This window comes from Lithobates pipiens, unplaced genomic scaffold (assembly GCF_037356315.1).
Source record: "Lithobates pipiens isolate NorthernLeopardFrog02 unplaced genomic scaffold, aLitPip1_a1.2 Scaffold_18, whole genome shotgun sequence".
NCBI classification, from domain to species: domain Eukaryota; kingdom Metazoa; phylum Chordata; class Amphibia; order Anura; family Ranidae; genus Lithobates; species Lithobates pipiens.
This window is the reverse complement of record NW_027507758.1, coordinates 366640926-366661905: the sequence shown is the minus strand read 5'-3', so window position 1 is coordinate 366661905 and position 20980 is coordinate 366640926. Positions and strand designations below refer to the sequence as shown.

General features: G+C 45.3%; 1 protein-coding gene across 1 annotated transcript in view; it reads left to right on the top strand.

The window, feature by feature from the left end:
• LOC143986725 (uncharacterized) overlaps positions 1 to 20980 on the top strand; it is a 147150-nt gene that overhangs the window by 45559 nt on the left and 80611 nt on the right. The window contains 4 exon segments of the mRNA XM_077485132.1: positions 2824 to 3032; positions 3123 to 3192; positions 5465 to 5632; positions 7882 to 7995. Coding sequence (XP_077341258.1) covers positions 2824 to 3032; positions 3123 to 3192; positions 5465 to 5632; positions 7882 to 7995 — 561 coding nt within the window.

Sequence of the window (20980 nt, the reverse complement as noted above, 5' to 3'; positions counted from 1 at the left end):
ACGCTAGAGACATCACCAGAGAGCAGACTTCAAAGCGCTCTCTGTTGAAAACGGGTCACAGGAGTGCAAAACTAATTGCACTCCTGTGACCCTTAGGAGAAGCAAAATGGAAAATAACAGACCAACATGTTAGTCACTAAGACTCAAGCAGCAATATCTTATATCAACCAAATAACAGCATATCAACCACTGTCCATATACAAAGTGGGCGACATTACCCACATAAATCTGGACTGTGACAAGGGGAAATAACAAAGGGGAGGGAGGGTGGAAGAGACGGTCAAACGATCCAGAAGGTAGGCTGAGCAGAATCCAGAGGTAAGTCCAGCTGACAGACCTGAGGTAAATGCTGACTCTGCCAAATGACAGGAGAGGATATAAGTAAATGATTACACTCATTGGCTAGATGTTTCCGACAAAGCATTGGTCACCAATCCAATGCTCAGCAGCTGAGGTAAATCTTCCTAGCAACAGCAGGCAGCTTGTCACCTGAAACATAAAACAGAAAGAACCAGCAAAGCATTCATAGAGAGACATGTACTTAACAATTATAGTCATCTATTAAGAGTAAAACGGGTGTTAGGGGTGACAATCCCATGAGGCCACATCTCTATTTTTTCTTTCGTGGCCCTGACATTTTTTGTAACTCAATAAAGCTGTTTGTTAATTAGTATACTGGTTGATCCATCTCTGATGATATTTATGTGGACATGTAGTCCTCATAATTATATCTTTTACTTATATTCGACATCATTAGACTTTATGTAACAGTGTCCTTAGCTGTCTGAATACCCAAAGGCCCCTTTCACACCAGCGGACTGATCGGGTCTGCAGGTCCGTTTTTCAGGTAGACCTCATTGGACCATCCATTGTTCTCTATTGGGCATCGGATGTCAGTGGACATGTGTCCGCTGTCGCCAACCAGCGCCTAATCCGATCTGGTCCCCTAAAAACAGAGGGATGGGGATACATTTACCATCTGTCTGGCCAATTGGATCGGATGACAATCAGATGGAAACAGAGATGCAGTCGATTTTCAGCCGACCAACCCATTGAGAGCAGTGAGCTATGTCTGTGTCCGCTCCTGCAAAGGGATCATTGTCATTCTTTTACATATTACCAAGTAATAGACAATAGCCTGCAGTGTTTTCCAGTGTACTTAGTAATTCACATAATTGTATTCATATACTGCAAAAATTAAATAAACAAATAAAATAATCAGCATAGACATTCGATCAGAATAGCATCAGTCAACTTTGTTCACTGATGGGAATCTTTGCTAAGAGAAATATGCAAGACAAAATGCAGAGTGCAGAGTGATATGAGCATAACAATTCACTTCATTGGAAATAAAAGTGGCATCCACTTACATAAACAAACAGCAGTATATCCAGCTTAGAAAAAGGACATGATCACAGGCTCAAAAAGGGTTAAGTAGACAGGTCTAGGTAAGGAGGAGAACCAGGATCCACACGCAGCTCAGTGTTGTAAATACATCTGGGATCGGTGATGACAGACTGTCAATGTGCTGTGTAGAGTGTGTTGACCATGACACAGTACAGGAGAGGAACAGAAGAAAATCTTTTGTATGGTATGCATGTAGACACATAGGGGAAGATTTACTAAAGCTGGAGTGTGCAAAATCTGGTGCAGCTCTACACAGAAACCAATCAACTTCCAGGTTTTATTGTCAAAGGTTAATTGAGCAAGCTGAAGCTAGAAGCTGATTTGTTATCGTGCACAGCTGTATCAGATTCTGAGTGTTCCAGTTTTAGTAAATCTCCAAACCTTGATACATATACACATCCACCTGGGACAGTGATTGCAAGGGATAAACAGGCAATTTGTTTCAAGGCCAAATTGGCCCTTTCAAGCCTGGAGAGCAGCACACTGGGAGGAAAGTGTAAAATGTGTTTGGCTGGAACAGCGGGAGTAGCGGCCACTGGTACAGGAGAGGAAGAGATTTTGTAAAAAAATGATTGTACACTCAAGAGTACTGTTCCCTCTTCACCTGCTTAGTGGTACTGTAGATCAGCAATGCTGGGCTTAATATTGCTTCCTACATGCTACCTTTTAGAGGCTGAATTAAATAAACTGAGATTATACAAATAATTATCCATGGCCCAAACTGACATTTTCACAAGGATTAGAAAAAGCAGTAGCAAGTGCATATTACAGCTTTTCAAGTTTTCTTGGCTTCCAAAGAAGGTATACATAGGGAGAGATTTACTATAACTGGTGCATACCGAATCTGGTGCAGCTGTGCAAAGTAACCCATTAGCTTCTGTTTTAGGCCCCTTGGAGTCTGCCTGCTCAGCGGGGAATCTGACTGCTTATCCCAGCTGAGTAGGCAGATGGCTGGTCCGTGTCTGCTCTGTTTATGCAGAGTGGACACAGACACAGGCCACTCTGCTCTACGGGCGGTCAGATGTAAACGGACAGCCTGTCTGTTTACACATAACTTCCATCCGATCCAATTCACCAGACAAATTGAGAACATCATCTGTCTGTTTTTAGCGGATAGGATTGGATCAGATTTTGGCAGGTGTAAACAGACACAAGTCCGTCTACACCTGCTGCTCCATAGAGGAAACTGGTGGGTCCGATTGAGTCTGCCTGAAAAACTGACAGGCAGACCTGATCGGTCTGCTAGTGTGAAAGGAGCCTAATTGTCAAAGCTTATTTGAACAAGCTAAGTTGAAAGCTAATTATTACTATGCACAGCTACACCATATTCTGTGGGCTCCAGTTTTCGTAAAACTCAGCTATACTGTACTTTTAGAGAACATTATAAATATTTTTTTTGTCTGTTTTCCCTGAAAGGATTTTTCTTTGGGGACCCTCATATTAACACTCTGGATGGTTTGAAGTATACATTTAATGGTCTGGGTGAATTCATTTTAACCAATGTGAAGGATGAAAATGACACAGTTGTCTTCAGACTTCAAGGACGCACGGCCCGCGCTGGCAATGCAACCAGCTATGCAACCAACTTTGTGGCATTGGCAGCTTCCACATCATATGGTGACCAGGTAATGTTTTAACACTGGAAGAGAATATACAAAGGCTTTGTTTAAAGGAAAATAAGCTTTGTAAACTAATTAATAAACCTTGCATTTTAGATTCAATGGAGCTTACAGGATGCTAATGAAACCATAGTAAGCTACAATGGGACCGTCATTGAACTATCAGGTAGGTAAAATAAGTATATCATTTTCTATTATTGATGATTGTTCAGTTCCCACTGGTGTAGTTTTGGAAAAGTAAGTGGATGAACATGCATCTAACATAATTTAAACTGTATCTGCCTATGCTTTTTTGGGGGTGAGAAAGATGCTACATTGATGTTTGAATTTATGGGTCATGGGTCAAATGAAGCATCAAACAGTCAAAATCCCCAATAAATAAGGCAAAGCTGTTTTGCATTAACCAGTAAATTAGCTTTTAAAAATATGAATTTTACAATGGCATCACCCTTGTACACAGATATTTGAATACAGTTAAACCTTGGATTGCGAGCATAATTTGTTCCAGAAAGATGCTTGTAATCCAAAGCACGTGTATATCAAAGCATATTTCCCCATACGAAATAATGGAAACTCATATGATTCGTTCCACAACTATTTATTCATTCAAATTGTGCATAAACCTCCAATTGGGATTTTTAAGGCAATGAAAACAATTTATTTAAGTAAAAAAATAATTTATTAACATGTAAATTGAATAAATAGAATGCCATCATTAGATATTTCATAATGTTAAAAAAAACATAATGCATGTTTAAAGAGAATAAATAAATATATAGATAAAGTGATACATCATACTATAAAATGTGGTCACCACAAATTCAAAAAAGTGGGGTGTAGTAGCAGAATTCCAACACATTTCAACTTATATTTAAAAAAAGTCTTCCTCAGGGAAGATTTTTTATCACAGTCTAACAAGAATTAAGGTCACAATGTTATAAACTGTATGCATATATCACATATAGTATAACTAGACAGAGTGACTACTGATCCACTTTCATTTCTCATATGGATTAGATGAGCTATTTATTCATAGGTCCTTTAGTTTATAGTCCATATAAAAAGATTATAGCAATGTGACCAGATTTTGTAACCATAAAATTTCCGTCACAAATGGAAGCTTCCGCAAGGGGATTAGAAGTAAAATCCAGCAGAAGCTACAGAGTATAAAACAGAAGAGAGGCGCCCCTAAGTATGTTGCTAAATTATAATTTCATAGTTGCATAGTAGGCGAGGTTGAAAAAAGACACAAGTCCATCAAGTCCAACCTATGTGTGTGATTATATGTCAGTATTACATTGTATATCCCTGTATGTTGCAGTCGTTCAGGTGCTTATTTGTTTCTTGAAACTATCAATGCCCCCCACTGAGACCACCGCCTGTGGAAGGGAATTCCACATCCTTTCCGCTCTTACAGTAAAGAGCCCTCTACGTAGTTTAAGGTTAAGCCTCCTTTCTTCTAATTTTAATGAGTGGTTACGAGTCTTGAAAAAAGTTGTATCCCTATTGTGGGGTCACCAGTATGGTATTTGTATATTAAAATCATATCCCCTCTCAAGCGTCTCTTTTCCAGAGAGAATAAGTTCAATGCTTACAACCTTTCCTCATAACTAATATCCTCCAGACCCTTTATTAGCTTTGTTGCCCTGCTTTGTACTCGCTCCATTTCCAGTACATCCTTCCTGAGGACTGGTGCCCAGAACTGGATAGCATACTCATAAATGTTGTACCTTCATTAAATGTTACCATATTGCTACACTTAGAGGTGCCTCTCTTCTCTTTTATACTCAGTTGTGACATGACGCTACTTGTATATCAAGACATCGCTTGTATATCAAGTCAAAATTTATTAAAAAATGTTGCTTGTCTTGCAAAATGCTCTCAAACCAAGTTACTCTTAAACCAAGGTTTCACTGTACCTCCTAGTAAGCATCGCAATCACAACCAATCAATTTCAATCACTATTTTCTGTGTAATTAAAATATTTTTTACTGAATCACCTTCACATATCTGGAAAATAAATAAAAATAGATGGGATGTTCAACAATTTAAAATGCCATATTCTAAGGTGTTCTCAATTATGTGGAGGTGAGAATGGTACAACATAATCATAATGGAATGTGGAGGTCATGAGGCTGATTTACTAAAGGACTTGGGAGTTTTTACTCATTAAATTATGTGAAAAGCATATTCCTGTTTACCTTGTTCATCTGCATATGACTGGGTATTCAAAGAGAACAGGAATTTGCCTTTTATGTGACTATCTAATTGAAGAGAATGTTATTCATACAATTCTCAAGTCCTTCAGTAAATAAGCTCCTACCTCTCTTTTTCTAACTTAAAAAAAGGTCCCCTAATATAAACCATTTTTATTTGAGTATTCTTACACACTATTATAGGGATCACCAATCCACTGTGTTTGTTTTTGTTTTTTTCAGAAAATATTACTTATGTTGAAAGTGTGGGATTTGAAAGGACAGAAACCGGGGAGGCAAAAGTCCTTTTTGACAATGGCATCTCTGTTTCTTGTTCTGCTAACCTTGGCATTTTGACTTTTGTGGTGACATTGCCACCAACATATCAAAACAGGACTGAAGGTCTCCTCGGTAAGTGACTTGTGTTAATATGATATATATATATATATATATATATATAACCTTATCCATTATACATATGATGTCAGGAAATAAAGCTGAACATGCTGATACATTTGTAGTAAGTACAGTTCAATGTAGAATAGTGGGCCAAGTGTAAAATCTGTAAATATTTAATATGTGTTAGTTAAACAGTATGGAAGCACTACCAATTAAATTATCTTATTTGCTCTTTTTTGGTCTTCTAAATATACAATTGAAAATGTTTTGCTATAGTTGCTTTTGCCAGAAATCTTGTGATCTGACAACTTCCTATACTCTAATGCCCCGTACACACAATTAGATTTTCCAACAACAAATGTTGGATGTGAGCTTGTTGGCTGAAAGTCCCACCGCGTGTATGCTCTATCGAACATTTGTTGTCGATCTTTCTGCCAACAAATGTTGGCTAGCAGGTTCTCAAATTTTCCACCAACAAAACTTTGTTGTCTGAATTTCCGATTGTGTGTACACAAGTCCGACGCACAAAAGTTCACTCATGCCCAGAATTAAGCAGAAGGAGCCGCACTAGCTATTGACCTTCCTTTTTCTTGGCTCGTCGTACGTCTTGTATATCACCACGTTCCCACGTTCGTAATTGTTGGCCAACATTTGTGTGACCCTGTGTATGCAAGACAAGTTCTAACAAAATTCCACTGTTTTGTTGTCGGAAAGACTGATTGTGTGTACGGGGCATTAGACTATATACATGGAGGGGTTATGTAGATGAAGAAAGGTCTGTGTTCTTTGTAATCCATAAGAAATAAAGTAGGCAGGGCTATTATCGTGTGTGTTTAGGAATTTAGGAGCTATGCTATCTTGTCAAAGAGGAAGGTAGAAAAATACTATATTTCTGGCACAGTGGGGTTAATTTACTAAAGGCAACTCCACTTTACACTACAAGTGCACTTGGAAGTGCAGTCACTTTAGATCTGAGGGAAAGATCTGAAATGGGGGGAAGCTCTGCTGATTTTATCATCTAATCATGTACAAGCAAAAATGCTGTTTTTTATTTTCCTTGCATGCCCCCCTCGGATCTACAAAGACTGCACTTACAAGTGCACTTGTAGAGCAAAGTGGGATTTGCCTTTAGTAAATCAACCCCATTAACAGTTATTTTACGTTATTTGAAGCATGTTTAAACGGGAGGCTGTCATATGACGGCCTCCCACCACAATAGGTGCGCCACCTGGCCGTCATTTGACGGCCGGCGGTCAGCAACTAGTTAAAGAGATAAAACTTGGACATTTGCACTTTTATAACAGAAATGTACAAATTATTTCTGTTTTATTTTAGCTTGACATATGCTTTAAAGGGACATATGCTTTGCGAAAAATACACTGGTTGTGATTTTGCATCTACTTCTAGAATGGTTAACTGACTGCCCATCTCAGTACTTTCTGACTCAAAGATTGGAAGCAAGCATGCATTCAGCAAAGTCAGAACTCACCATCGAATTGTTCAGGGTCAGCAACTAAAAGAGTTTTAGAGCCATGGTGTTTTTTTCTAGACACTATTTTTTTTTTTTTAACTAGGACAAAAAGGGTACAGCAGTCCCCAACATTTCATTCTAATTTTCTAATACAGACAGACACTACAGACCAATTGTTCACAACTACACAATGCTTCAGCCATTAGGGAAATGTTACTGCTTTTATTGATAGGGAAGTAACTATACAATATTCCCACACACTGCAGAAATCTAAGCCTTTGTACATGGAAAATGTCTGATCGGACCGTGTTGTCGGATAATCCAACCATGTGTGGGCTCCATTGGACTGTTTCTGTCGGAATATCTGACCGACAAAGTTTTAGAGCTGGGCTATAAAATTTTCTGACATGATCCGATCAGACTTTGTCCAATCGTTTGTAGAGAATTCCGACCGGACAAAGTGCCACGCATGCTGAGATCAAATTCCTAGACCAAAGCTATTGGCTACTAGCCTGAACGTAGTCCCGTCGTAACGAAAAAACATCATCACGTTCAGAAGGATCGGATTTTCCGACAACTTTGTCCGACCGTGTGTATGCAACACCGGTTTCGGATAAAATCCGTCAGACAAAATCCGACGGATTTTGTTGTCGGAATGTCCAACCGTGTGTACAGGGGCTAATTATTGCTGTGTAACTGGAAACAAGTCAGTGAGAACAGACTTTATTGTTGCCACTTTGTTATATCACAATTTGTCAAATGTGTGCTTACCTCTTCTATTTTATTTCAGGGGTATTAAATGGAAATCCAAATGATGACTTCCTGACTGCTTATGGCTACACATTGCCATATAATGACAGTACAAAGCCAAACAACTCACAGATCTTCCACTTTGGCATGACATGTAAGAGAATATTTAATTGTCATAATTGTTTGTATTACACAGAGGGGGACACTGAAGTGACAGGATGCCAGTACTGTAGTTTCTTCACATCATTCATGTATTTCATGCTTTCTTTTTTTTTCCTGTGTATTTTAATCCTAAGTGAAAATAAAAATCTCCACCAATATCTCAAATATTTTCAATGCAGAGCAGTCTATGCAGCTGACACAAAGTCAGGATACCCCAGAATAAGTCCCCTTTGATAGCGTCTGTATGACTGTAAGTGCACTTTGGATTATTCAGCTATCCTACACTAAGTCAGCTGCGTGCCCTTATCTTGATTTCGGTTATGCAGTGTAAATTCAATAAAAGCATTTTATCAAAGAAAGTGAAATACAGGAGGGATGTGTCAGAGACTGGTTCGGTCTAGAAGCATGGCATAATTAGTGGACATATGACCTCCTGGGACACTTTATAACATTCACAGCAGGAACCTTGAGTGCATTGGCTGGAAGAATGTGGGATGTTTTATATTATAACTCAGGATGAGCATTCGATTTCATACTGAATTTAAATTCAGTTTGAAATTTACATGTTTAGCGTTCAGAAAATGGGTGCTCTAAATTGGGTGTTAGCCCACCTGCCAAATTACTAGTGATATTACTGGTGCTGCTAAATGTGACAACATCCCACTCAATGTGGTTGTGGCTTTCTAGCAACCAGTAATGTATTCTTGCCCATCCATTTAGTTGTCAGCTGGGGATTCTCAGCTGACAGCTGAATGTAAACAAAGGACGGAATGGTGACTGGCATCACTGACCACATATGGCCATGGCTCTATTTGGTCAATAAATATGGCTGTATTTGGCCAATGACCTCAGCCACCATCTCTAACCCTTTGTTTGCAATCCAGCCAATAGCCTGGGATCTGTCATTCAGTACAAGCGATAAGAATTTGTCAAGGTTTGTGGTGTGTTTATTTACTGTTAATCTTTTTGTTGGTAGGGGTACTAGCTAGCAGGGAGCTATCAATTACTGGCAATTTAAATAGCATTGTTTTGTCTTTGTAAATATCATTTTTGTATACAATGTACAGGTCTGTCACTTCACAGGCTTGTTCAAAGAAATCGGGCAGTTTTGATGCTTCACTTTAAACATTATTAAAATTGTTGCCCCTGCAAAACAGTATTTTAAACACAAATGCATTCATTGGTACATGTCCCCCCCAGGAATTGCCCAGACCCCCCCCCCCCCCCCCCATGCAATTTGTTTGATTTTTCCATCACCTATTAGCCTTGAAAATGGCTATAACTGATGTTAAACAATTGGCTCCTATTGACATCATTGGAGTCCGGATTAACATCCAGTTCTTATGAGCTTTTCAGCAAATGTCGCATGAACCAAACCCAGGTATATTCAGACCACCCCTAATTAGAACAAAGTACACAGAGAGGCAGCTTTTGATGCAATTGCACTGTTTATATATAAAGATTCACTAGAGCTTCAAATGTGTGTGTGTATACAGTGTCTTACACAAGTGAGTACACCTCCTCACATTTTTGTAAATATTTTATTATATTTTTTCATGTGACAACACTGAAGAAATTACACTTTTATACAATGCAAAGTAGTGAGTGTAAAGGGTTTATTACAGTGTCAATTTTCTGTCCCCTCAAAATAACTCAACACACAACCATTAATGTCTAAACTGCAGGCAACAAAAGTGAGTACACCCCTAAGTGAAAATGTCCAAATTGGGCCCAATTAGCCACCCCCCCCCCCCAGTGTCATGTGACTGTTGCAAGGTTTCAGGTGTGAATGGGGAGCAGGTGGTTAAATTTTGCTCTACATAAAGATGGCTTAGGCCAGTGATGGCGAAACTTGGCACCCCAGATGTTTTGGAACTACATTTCCCATGATGCTTAATTACACTGCAGAGTGCATAAGCATCATGGGAAATGTAGTTCCAAAACATCTGGGGTGCCAAGGTTCTCCATCACTGGCCTAGGCTATAGACCAAGACTCTGAATCTGAGAGGCAGTGGTTTAACAGGACAGGTTCCACTCAGAACAGGCCTCACCATGGTCAACCAAAGAAGTTGATTGCACATGCTCAGCGTCATATCCAGAGGTTGTCTTTGGGAAATAGACATATGAGTGCTGCCAGCATTGCTGCAGAGGTTGGAGGGGTGGGGGGGGTCAGCCTGTCAGTGCTCAGACCATATGCCGCACACTGCATCAAATTGGTCTGCATGACTGTTGTCCCAAAAGGAAGCCTCTTCTAAAGATGACACACAAGAAAGCTTGCAAACAGTTTGCTCAGGACAAGCAGACTAAGGACATGGATTACTGGAACCTTGTGGTCAGACCAAGAAAAATGTATTTGTTACAGATGGTGTCAAGCATGTGTGGCAGCAACCAGGTGAGGAGTAGGGATGAGCCGAACACCCCCCGGTTCGGTTCACACCAGAACTTTCGAACGGACCCCAAATTCGTACGAACTTTAGAACCCCATTGAAATCTATGGGACTCGAACGTTCGAAATTAAAAGTGCTAATTTTAACGGCTAATATGCAAGATACTGTCCTAAAAAGGGTTTGGGGACCTGGCTCCTGCCCCAGGGGACATGGGTCAATGCCTAAAATGTTTTTAAAAATGTCCGTTTTGGCGGGAGCACTGATTTTAATGACGATTAAAATGAAAAAAAATGTGAAATATTCCTTTAAATATGGTGCCTGGGGGGTGTCTGTAGTATGCCTGTGAAGTGCCACGTGTTTCCCGTGTTTAGAACAGTCCCTGCACAAAATGACATTAAACGGAAATAACATCATTGAAAACTGCTTGCAGTTTTAATGTTATATCTGGTTCCTGCAATATGGTTGAAAATCATTGAGAAAAATGGCATGGGTAGCCCTCCCTGCCCATTACCAGCCCCTTTGGGTCTTGTACGCATATTAAGGACAACCCCGTACCCATATTAAAAAAAGGAAATGCGTGTGGCCCCCAGGCCCTATATACTCAGAACAGCAGTATACAGGCGGTGCAAACAAGACAGGGACTGTGTAGGATTGTTGTGTTAAGTTGAATCTGTTTGTAATTTTCAACTGGTACATTTTTAAAGTGTAGCTCCAGTCAAAAAAACAATTTTTAAGCTTTTTGGAAAACATAGGGAAGGGTTATCACCCCTGTATAATTTGTTTTGTCGTCCATCTTTTTTCATCTCACTTGCTGTTGTCTCCTTCCGTTTGCAAGTAGGAGATGTTTGTAAGTTGGATGTTTGAAAGTAGGGGCCTGCCCTATATGCTCTGCAGAAATGGCGGAACAAGGTGTTGGTTTTGCCACAACATTGTAAGCCCTCAAAGTGACTCTTGGTGGGCGCTGGAGCGCCCTGCTGTGAACGATTATGTCAAGAATTGTAATTACATGCCATTGTTGAACAGTGGTAGAAAAATTGACCTTTGGTGGTTGTGGTTCTGGTGCCACAACACTATAAGTCCTCACAGTTACTCTGGGTGGGCACAGGAACGGGTCCTCCTGTGAAATATTATATCAAGAATTGTAATTACATGTCCCTGTTAAACAGGGGCAGAAAAATTGGGCCTTAGGCACTGGTGCTGGTGCCACGACACTGCAACCTCTCCCATATACTTTAGTTTTATTGCAGGAATTAGCCCTGCTGCAAAGCATTGCATCAAAAATTGTAATTAAATGCCCCTGTTAAACAGGGGCAGAAAAATTGGGCCTTAGGCACTGGTGCTGGTACCACCACACTGCAACCTCTCCCATATACTCTAGTTTTATTGCAGGAATTAGCCCTGCTGCAAAGCATTGCATCAAAAATTGTACTTAAACGCCCCTGTTAAACAGGGGCAGAAAAATTGGGCCTTAGGCACTGGTGCTGGTGCCACCACACTGCAACCTCTCCCATATACTCTAGTTTTATTGCAGGAATTAGCCCTGCTGCAAAGCATTGCATCAAAAATTGTACTTAAACTCCCCTGTTAAACAGGGGCAGAAAAATTGGGCTGATGGCATCACCCAGAACCAGAAATGTTCTTCCAACATATCAGCGGAGGAGGAAGAGGATAGACAATCAACATAACAGGACAGTCACTCAGCATCAGCATAGGTAGTCTTGAAGGGATGTGATATATATCGGTTACATCAGCTTCAGGTGCTTGGTAGCTGTGGGTGATCCAAGACTGATTCATCTTGATGAAGGTCAGTCGATCAACTGATTCGGTGGACAGGCGCACCCTGTGATCGGTAACAAAGCCACCAGCAGCACTGAAGGTGCGTTCCGAAAGAACGCTGGATGCAGGACAGGCCAGTAGCTCAATTGCATACTGTGCAAGCTCTGGCCAGTGATCCATCCTCAAGACCCAGTAAGCTAGAGGATTTTCGGTGGGAAAGGTGTCCAAGTCTGACCTTGCCCCTAGGTATTCCTGCACCATGTAAATCAGACGCTGGCGATGGTTGCTGGAACCGATCATACCTTGGGGCTGCGGACTAAAAAATTGTCTGAAAGCATCAGTCGGATGGCCACCTTCTCCACCGCTCCTTCTGACCGATGCCTCAGCAAAACGTTGTCCAGGACCAGGAGTTTGTAACCTCCCAGTCTCTGGGAACGAGTTGCACAGACCTTTCTGCAAGGCCTCCCGGAGATGTCTCATCCTCTGCTCCCTCTGCGATGGCAAGATAAGGTCGGCAACCTTACCCTTGTACCATGGATCAAGGAGAGTGGCCAGCCAGTAATGGTCCCTCTCCTTGATCCGAAGAATACGAGGATCCTTCCGCAGGCTTTGCAGGATCAGGGAGGCCATGCAGCGTAGGTTAGCTGAGGCATTCGGTCCGGAGTCCTCTGGGTCACTAAGGGCAACATGATCCGCAGCTACCTCCTCCCAGCCACGTACAAGTCCACGTGTTTCTTGGGACTGTAAATCATCCCTACAAGACTGCTGCTTCTGATGCTGAGTGCCAGCCTCCACCTCCATGCTGACACAATCATCCTCCTCCTTCTCTTCCTCCTCCTCATCCTCTTCCTGTGTGATGGGTGGCACAGCAGGAACACTGTCTGGATAAAGGGGGCCTTGAGAGGCAAGGAATTCCTCCTCTTCCTGCCTCTGTTCTGCCTCAAGTGCCCCGTCCATTATTCCATGCAGCGTATGCTCCAAGAGATGGACAAGAGGTACAGTGTCACTGATGCATGCACTGTCACTGCTCACCATCCTAGTGGCCTCCTCAAATGGTGACAGGACAGTGCATGCATCCCTGATCATGCCCCACTGGCGTGGTGAGAAAAAACCGAGCTCCCCTGTAGTGATGGACGAACTTCCGACGGGACGTTTCGCGAACGCGAAACGCGAACGGACACAAACGTTCGCGAAAACGACCGTTCGCCGCGGGCTCCATTGACTTCAATGGGAGGCGAATTTCGCAAACCTTTAGGTCGAATTTGCGGCCACGGGGTAATTATTAGGGGGTAGCACGTAGTCCCACCACCTGGACAATAGCATAATACATGTATGAGGTGAATTTGGGATCGATAACTACAAGCATTTTTTTTTTATTTGGGAAATTGTTCTGACAATTCAGGACTATGGAGCTAATGAAGGCAATGGAGGAGAGGGAAGGTCAGGGACCAGGGTAGGCAAACAAGAGGGTGCAGGAGATACAGAGCACTGACAGCAGCACCGTAATACAGAGCACTGACATCAGCACCGTGACATACAGCGCTGACAGCAGCTCCGTGACATACAGCGCTGACAGCAGCTCCGTGACATACAGCGCTGACAGCAGCTCCGTGACATACAGCGCTGACAGCAGCTCCGTGACATACAGCGCTGACAGCAGCTCCGTGACATACAGCGCTGACAGCAGCACCGTGACATACAGCGCTGACAGCAGCTCCGTGACATACAGCGCTGACAGCAGCTCCGTGACATACAGCGCTGACAGCAGCTCCGTGACATACAGCACTGACAGCAGCTCCGTGACATACAGCGCTGACAGCAGCTCCGTGACATACAGCGCTGACAGCAGCACCGTGACATACAGCGCTGACAGCAGCTCCGTGACATACAGCGCTGACAGCAGCTCCGTGACATACAGCGCTGACAGCAGCTCCGTGACATACAGCGCTGACAGCAGCTCCGTGACATACAGCGCTGACAGCAGCTCCGTGACATACAGCGCTGACAGCAGCTCCGTGACATACAGCGCTGACAGCAGCTCCGTGACATACAGCGCTGACAGCAGCTCCGTGACATACAGCGCTGACAGCAGCTCCGTGACATACAGCGCTGACAGCAGCTCCGTGACATACAGCGCTGACAGCAGCTCCGTGACATACAGCGCTGACAGCAGCTCCGTGACATACAGCGCTGACAGCAGCACCGTGACATACAGCGCTGACAGCAGCTCCGTGACATACAGCGCTGACAGCAGCTCCGTGACATACAGCGCTGACAGCAGCTCCGTGACATACAGCACTGACAGCAGCTCCGTGACATACAGCGCTGACAGCAGCTCCGTGACATACAGCGCTGACAGCAGCACCGTGACATACAGCGCTGACAGCAGCTCCGTGACATACAGCGCTGACAGCAGCTCCGTGACATACAGCGCTGACAGCAGCTCCGTGACATACAGCGCTGACAGCAGCTCCGTGACATACAGCGCTGACAGCAGCTCCGTGACATACAGCGCTGACAGCAGCTCCGTGACATACAGCGCTGACAGCAGCTCCGTGACATACAGCGCTGACAGCAGCTCCGTGACATACAGCGCTGACAGCAGCTCCGTGACATACAGCGCTGACAGCAGCTCCGTGACATACAGCGCTGACAGCAGCACCGTAAGCAGCCCCAGGAGGAAGTCAGCACAGCACAGGGATGGTGTGATCCCCTCATAATAAGAACCCCCAGGAGGAAGTCAGCACAGCACAGGGATGGTGGGAGCCCCTCATAATAAGAACACCCAGGAGGAAGTCAGCACAGCACAGGGATGGTGGGAACCCCTCATAATAAGCAGCCCCAGTAGAAATATGACACCGCTCAACCTCTTCAAAGAGGAGGGTAGGGGCATATAGTACGGTGTGCTTTTTTGGGTCAGGGAAGTGAGCCAAATGAATTAAGAAGGTCTGTGTGCTTGATTCCAAAAATTGTTTATAGACATATACATGGTCTACTGATCACATGTGTTGAATTCCTCCGAGATCCATGCCTCATTCATTTTTAGAAATGTGAGGTAGTTAACACTGTGGTGAGCTAGGCGAGTACGCTTATCGGTCACAATCCCCCCTGCTGCGCTGAACGTCCTTTCGGACAGGACACTGGATGAGGGGCAAGCCAACAGTTCGATTGCAAATTGGGCAAGCTCTGGCCAGAGGTCAAGCCTGCCCACCCAGTAGTCTAGGGGTTCATCACTCCTCAGAGCGTCCACATCGGCCGTTAACCCAATGTAGTCGGACACCTGACGGTCTAGGCGTTCCCTGATGCTGGATCCGGATGACACCTGTCGATGGGTCGGCTGAAAGAATGACCTCATATCCGAAGTCACCAACACATCTTCAAACCGGCCTCTTCTTGCAGGCGCTGTTGGATTGGTACCCGCAAATCCTTCTCTGGGAGTGGGAATTGCTCCTCTGCCAGCGCACGCAAAAGCAGAATGCAGCATTTCTCGAAGCAAGGCCTGGAAGTGCTGCATTCTGACAGCCCTCTGCGACGGCGGTAACATTTCCGCCATTTTGTGTTTGTACCGGGGGTCTAAGTACGTTGCCACCCAGTACTGGTCCTTGACCCTCATGCTTTTTATACGGGGGTCCCTATTAAAACACTGGAGCATGAAGGCCCCCATTTGCACTAAAGTGGAAGCGGTGTGGTGGCCTGGCTCCTGCTCATCATCCAGGATAATGTCGTCCTCTTCATTCTCCTCTCCCCATCCTCGCACAACAGGGATCCCAGAAAGGTTTAAAGCATGCTCTTCTTGCTCCTGCTCATCCGCCCCGGCACCATCCTCCTCTGACTCCTCATCAGACTCCTGTTGTTGACTTGTCTCAGATAGAGTAGCCCCCCCTGGGAATTCATCCAGCATTGCGACTTCCTCATCTTCCCGCTCCTGCTCCTCCACAGCCTGATCAATGACACGACGCAATGCACGCTCCAGAAAGAAGGCATAAGGTACCATGTCACTGATGGCGCCATGGCTGCGACTGACCAGTTTGGTGATCTCCTCAAATGGCCGCAGAAGTCTGCATGTGTCGCGCATGAGCAGCCACTGGCGCGGTGAAAAAAAACCCAGCTCCCCAGAACCGTTTCTTTCGCAGAGTTCATACAGGTAGACGTTAACTGCACGTTTCTGCTGGAGCAGCCTATCAAGCATATAGAAGGTTGAGTTCCATCGCGTCGGGCAATCGCAAATAAGACGTCTGACCGGCAGATGGTGTCGCCGCTGAATGTCAGCAAGGCGAGCCATGGCCGTGTAAGATCTTCTGAAATGGGCCGAGATTTTCCTTGCCTGCCGCAAGATGTCCTGGACCCCAGGGTATTTGACAAGGAATCGCTGCACGACCAAGTTTAAGACGTGTGCCATGCACGGCACGTGCGTGATTTTGCCCTGTTTCAATGCGCTAAGCAGATTGGCACCGTTGTCACACACCACTTTACCAACTGTCAAATTGAGCGGTGTTAGCCACTCATCTGCCTGTGAACGCAAAGCTGAAAGGAGTGCCGGGCCAGTGTGGCTCTTTGCTTCCAGGCACAACAGACGCAGCACGGCATGGCAACGTCTCACCTGGCATGTGGAATAGGTTCTGGGGAGCTTGGGCGGTGCAGTGGAAGAGACGCTAGCAGCGGAAAAGGAGGAGGCAGCTGAGGAGGAGAGGGAGGAGGATGGAGTAGGAGGAGGAGAAGAAGAGTCAGGCCTGCATGCAATCCGTGGCGGTAAAACCAAATCTACACGGGTGCCACGGGTTACATGCTTGACGGCCGTCAGAAGGTTCACCCAGTGGGCAGTAAAACTGATATACCTTCCCTGCCCGTGTTTGCTAGACCACGTGTCTGTGGTCAGATGTATCTTGGCACCGACACTGTGTGCCAGAGATACATTCACTTGCCGCTGAACATGGCCATATAGCTCTGGGATGCCCTTCTCTGAGAAATACTTCCTTCCTGGGACCTTCCATTGTGGTGTTCCAATGGCCACAAATTTGCGAAAGGCCTCCGAGTCCACCAGTTTATATGGCAGTAGTTGGCGGGCTATGAGTTCTGACAAGCCAGCCGCCAACCGTTGGGCAAGAGGGTTATCCGGCGTCATCATTTTTTTACGCTCAAACATTAGGCCCACGGAAGCCTGCCTTTTTGCAGAAAAATGTGAGCTTGGCGTGATGGAAGGTGGAGTGGAGGACAATTGTGAGGAGAGAGGAGAAGGAGAAGTAGAAGACGAGGCTGGACGGTGAGAGCCTGCAGTGTGGCTTTGTGTGTTCCGTTGCTCCCACTGGGCTCGGTGATGGCTGCTCATGTGCCTTCTTAAGGCGGTCGTCCCTAGGTGAGTATTGGGCTTACCGCGACTAACGCGTTGACTGCAAAGATTGCAGATGGCAACGCTATTGTCAGCAGCGGACACGTTAAAAAAAGCCCACACTGCGGAGCCATGTGCCGGTGTCCTGGGAGCGCCAGATGTGACCGTACATGGTCGATGACTCGCTCCTGATACATTTGCAGTCTGCTTTGTCCCTGCTGTGCAATGTAAGTCATTGCTGCTTCTCCTCCCTATCTGCTGGTCCATATCTCCCTCTGAACTCCCCTCCTCTTCCTCTCTTGTGGGCACCCACGTGACATCACTAGACACGTCATCATCAACGTCACCTTCCCCACCGCTATAAGTAGAGTAGGCAGCAACACCGGGGACCAACCTCCTCCTTGGGCTGATCTGGGTACTGGCGTCAGACTGCTGAGTAGCGCTTGTTGCTACCTCCTCTTCCTGATCCAATACCAAGAGTGGCTGCGCATCAGAAATGTCCTCTTGATATGGATCGGAAAATAATTCCAGTGACTCAAGCGGAAGGTATGTGGTGGTGGTGGTGGTGGTCGTGTTGTTGGTGGTAGTGTCTTTGGGGGTGCACATAGCAGAGAGTGAAGAAGAGGGTGCAGATCGAGAGGATGAGGAGGGTGCAGAAGAGTAAGGCTGAGCGAGCCACTCAACCAAGTCTGGTGCATCCTTTAAAGTAATTGAACGCACCTTCTGCAACTTCCCACTTTGGCTCAAGCCTGTTGCTCCTGCCCTACCCCTACCACCCCTGCGGAAGGGCCTGCCTCTTCCTCTGCATGTCATTTTTTAAATGACCCTGTGACAAAACTCTTAGTCCCTATACCGCTGAAGGACTGCTGCAGTATAGGTGAGCGGTCAGCAGTGGTGCACGTCAACCCTATCTATTGTGGACCTATAGCGGTCCTTACAGAACAGCAGACTGTACCGCACTCAAGCCTATGTACCGTAGCACCCTATACCAAGTTACCAGTCCTTATAAGAACTTTTGTGGACCAAGCAGGTTGTGTATTAGTGTTTAGCAGACTGTACGTCAGTCCCTATACCGCTGAAGGACTGCTGCAGTATAGGGCAGCGGTCAGCAGTGGTGCACGTCAACCCTATCTATTGTGGACCGATAGCGGTCCTTACAGAACAGCAGACTGTACCGCACTCAAGCCTATGTACCGTAGCACCCTATACCAAGTTACCAGTCCTTATAAGAACTTTTGTGGACCAAGCAGGTTGTGTGTTAGTGTTTAGCAGACTGTGCGTCAGTCCCTATACCGCTGAAGGACTGCTGCAGTATAGGGCAGCGGTCAGCAGTAGTGCACGGCAACCCTATGTATTGTGGACCGATAGCGGTCCTTACAGAACAGCAGACTGTAACGCACTCAGGCCTATGTACCGTAGCACCCTATACCAAGTTACCAGTCCTTATAAGAACTTTTGTGGACCAAGCAGGTTGTGTGTTAGTGATTAGCAGACTGTACGTCAGTCCCTATACCAATGAAGGACTGCTGCAGTATAGGGCAGCGGTCAGCAGTAGTGCACGGCAACCCTATGTATTGTGGACCGATAGCGGTCCTTACAGAACAGCAGACTGTAACGCACTCAGGCCTATGTACCGTAGCACCCTATACCAAGTTACCAGTCCTTATAAAAACTTTTGTGGACCAAGCAGGTTGTGTGTTAGTGTTTAGCAGACTGTGCGTCAGTCCCTATACCGCTGAAGGACTGCTGCAGTATAGGGCAGCGGTCAGCAGTGGTGCACGTCAACCCTATCTATTGTGGACCGATAGCGGTCCTTACAGAACAGCAGACTGTACCGCACTCAAGCCTATGTACCGTAGCACCCTATACCAAGTTACCAGTCCTTATAAGAACTTTTGTGGACCAAGCAGGTTGTGTATTAGTGTTTAGCAGACTGTACGTCAGTCCCTATACCGCTGAAGGACTGCTGCAGTATAGGGCAGCGGTCAGCAGTGGTGCACGTCAACCCTATCTATTGTGGACCGATAGCGGTCCTTACAGAACAGCAGACTGTACCGCACTCAAGCCTATGTACCGTAGCACCCTATACCAAGTTACCAGTCCTTATAAGAACTTTTGTGGAACAAGCAGGTTGTGTGTTAGTGATTAGCAGACTGTACGTCAGTCCCTATACCAATGAAGGACTGCTGCAGTATAGGGCAGCGGTCAGCAGTAGTGCACGGCAACCCTATGTATTGTGGACCGATAGCGGTCCTTACAGAACAGCAGACTGTACTGCACTCAGGCCTATGTACCGTAGCACCCTATACCAAGTTACCAGTCCTTATAAGAACTTTTGTGGACCAAGCAGGTTGTGTGTTAGTGTTTAGCAGACTGTGCGTCAGTCCCTATACCGCTGAAGGACTGCTGCAGTATAGGGCAGCGGTCAGCAGTAGTGCACGGCAACCCTATGTATTGTGGACCGATAGCGGTCCTTACAGAACAGCAGACTGTAACGCACTCAGGCCTATGTACCGTAGCACCCTATACCAAGTTACCAGTCCTTATAAGAACTTTTGTGGACCAAGCAGGTTGTGTGTTAGTGATTAGCAGACTGTACGTCAGTCCCTATACCAATGAAGGACTGCTGCAGTATAGGGCAGCGGTCAGCAGTAGTGCACGGCAACCCTATGTATTGTGGACCGATAGCGGTCCTTACAGAACAGCAGACTGTAACGCACTCAGGCCTATGTACCGTAGCACCCTATACCAAGTTACCAGTCCTTATAAAAACTTTTGTGGACCAAGCAGGTTGTGTGTTAGTGTTTAGCAGACTGTGCGTCAGTCCCTATACCGCTGAAGGACTGCTGCAGTATAGGGCAGCGGTCAGCAGTGGTGCACGTCAACCCTATCTATTGTGGACCGATAGCGGTCCTTACAGAACAGCAGACTGTACCGCACTCAAGCCTATGTACCGTAGCACCCTATACCAAGTTACCAGTCCTTATAAGAACTTTTGTGGACCAAGCAGGTTGTGTATTAGTGTTTAGCAGACTGTACGTCAGTCCCTATACCGCTGAAGGACTGCTGCAGTATAGGGCAGCGGTCAGCAGTGGTGCACGTCAACCCTATCTATTGTGGACCGATAGCGGTCCTTACAGAACAGCAGACTGTACCGCACTCAAGCCTATGTACCGTAGCACCCTATACCAAGTTACCAGTCCTTATAAGAACTTTTGTGGAACAAGCAGGTTGTGTGTTAGTGATTAGCAGACTGTACGTCAGTCCCTATACCAATGAAGGACTGCTGCAGTATAGGGCAGCGGTCAGCAGTAGTGCACGGCAACCCTATGTATTGTGGACCGATAGCGGTCCTTACAGAACAGCAGACTGTAACGCACTCAGGCCTATGTACCGTAGCACCCTATACCAAGTTACCAGTCCTTATAAGAACTTTTGTGGACCAAGCAGGTTGTGTGTTAGTGATTAGCAGACTGTACGTCAGTCCC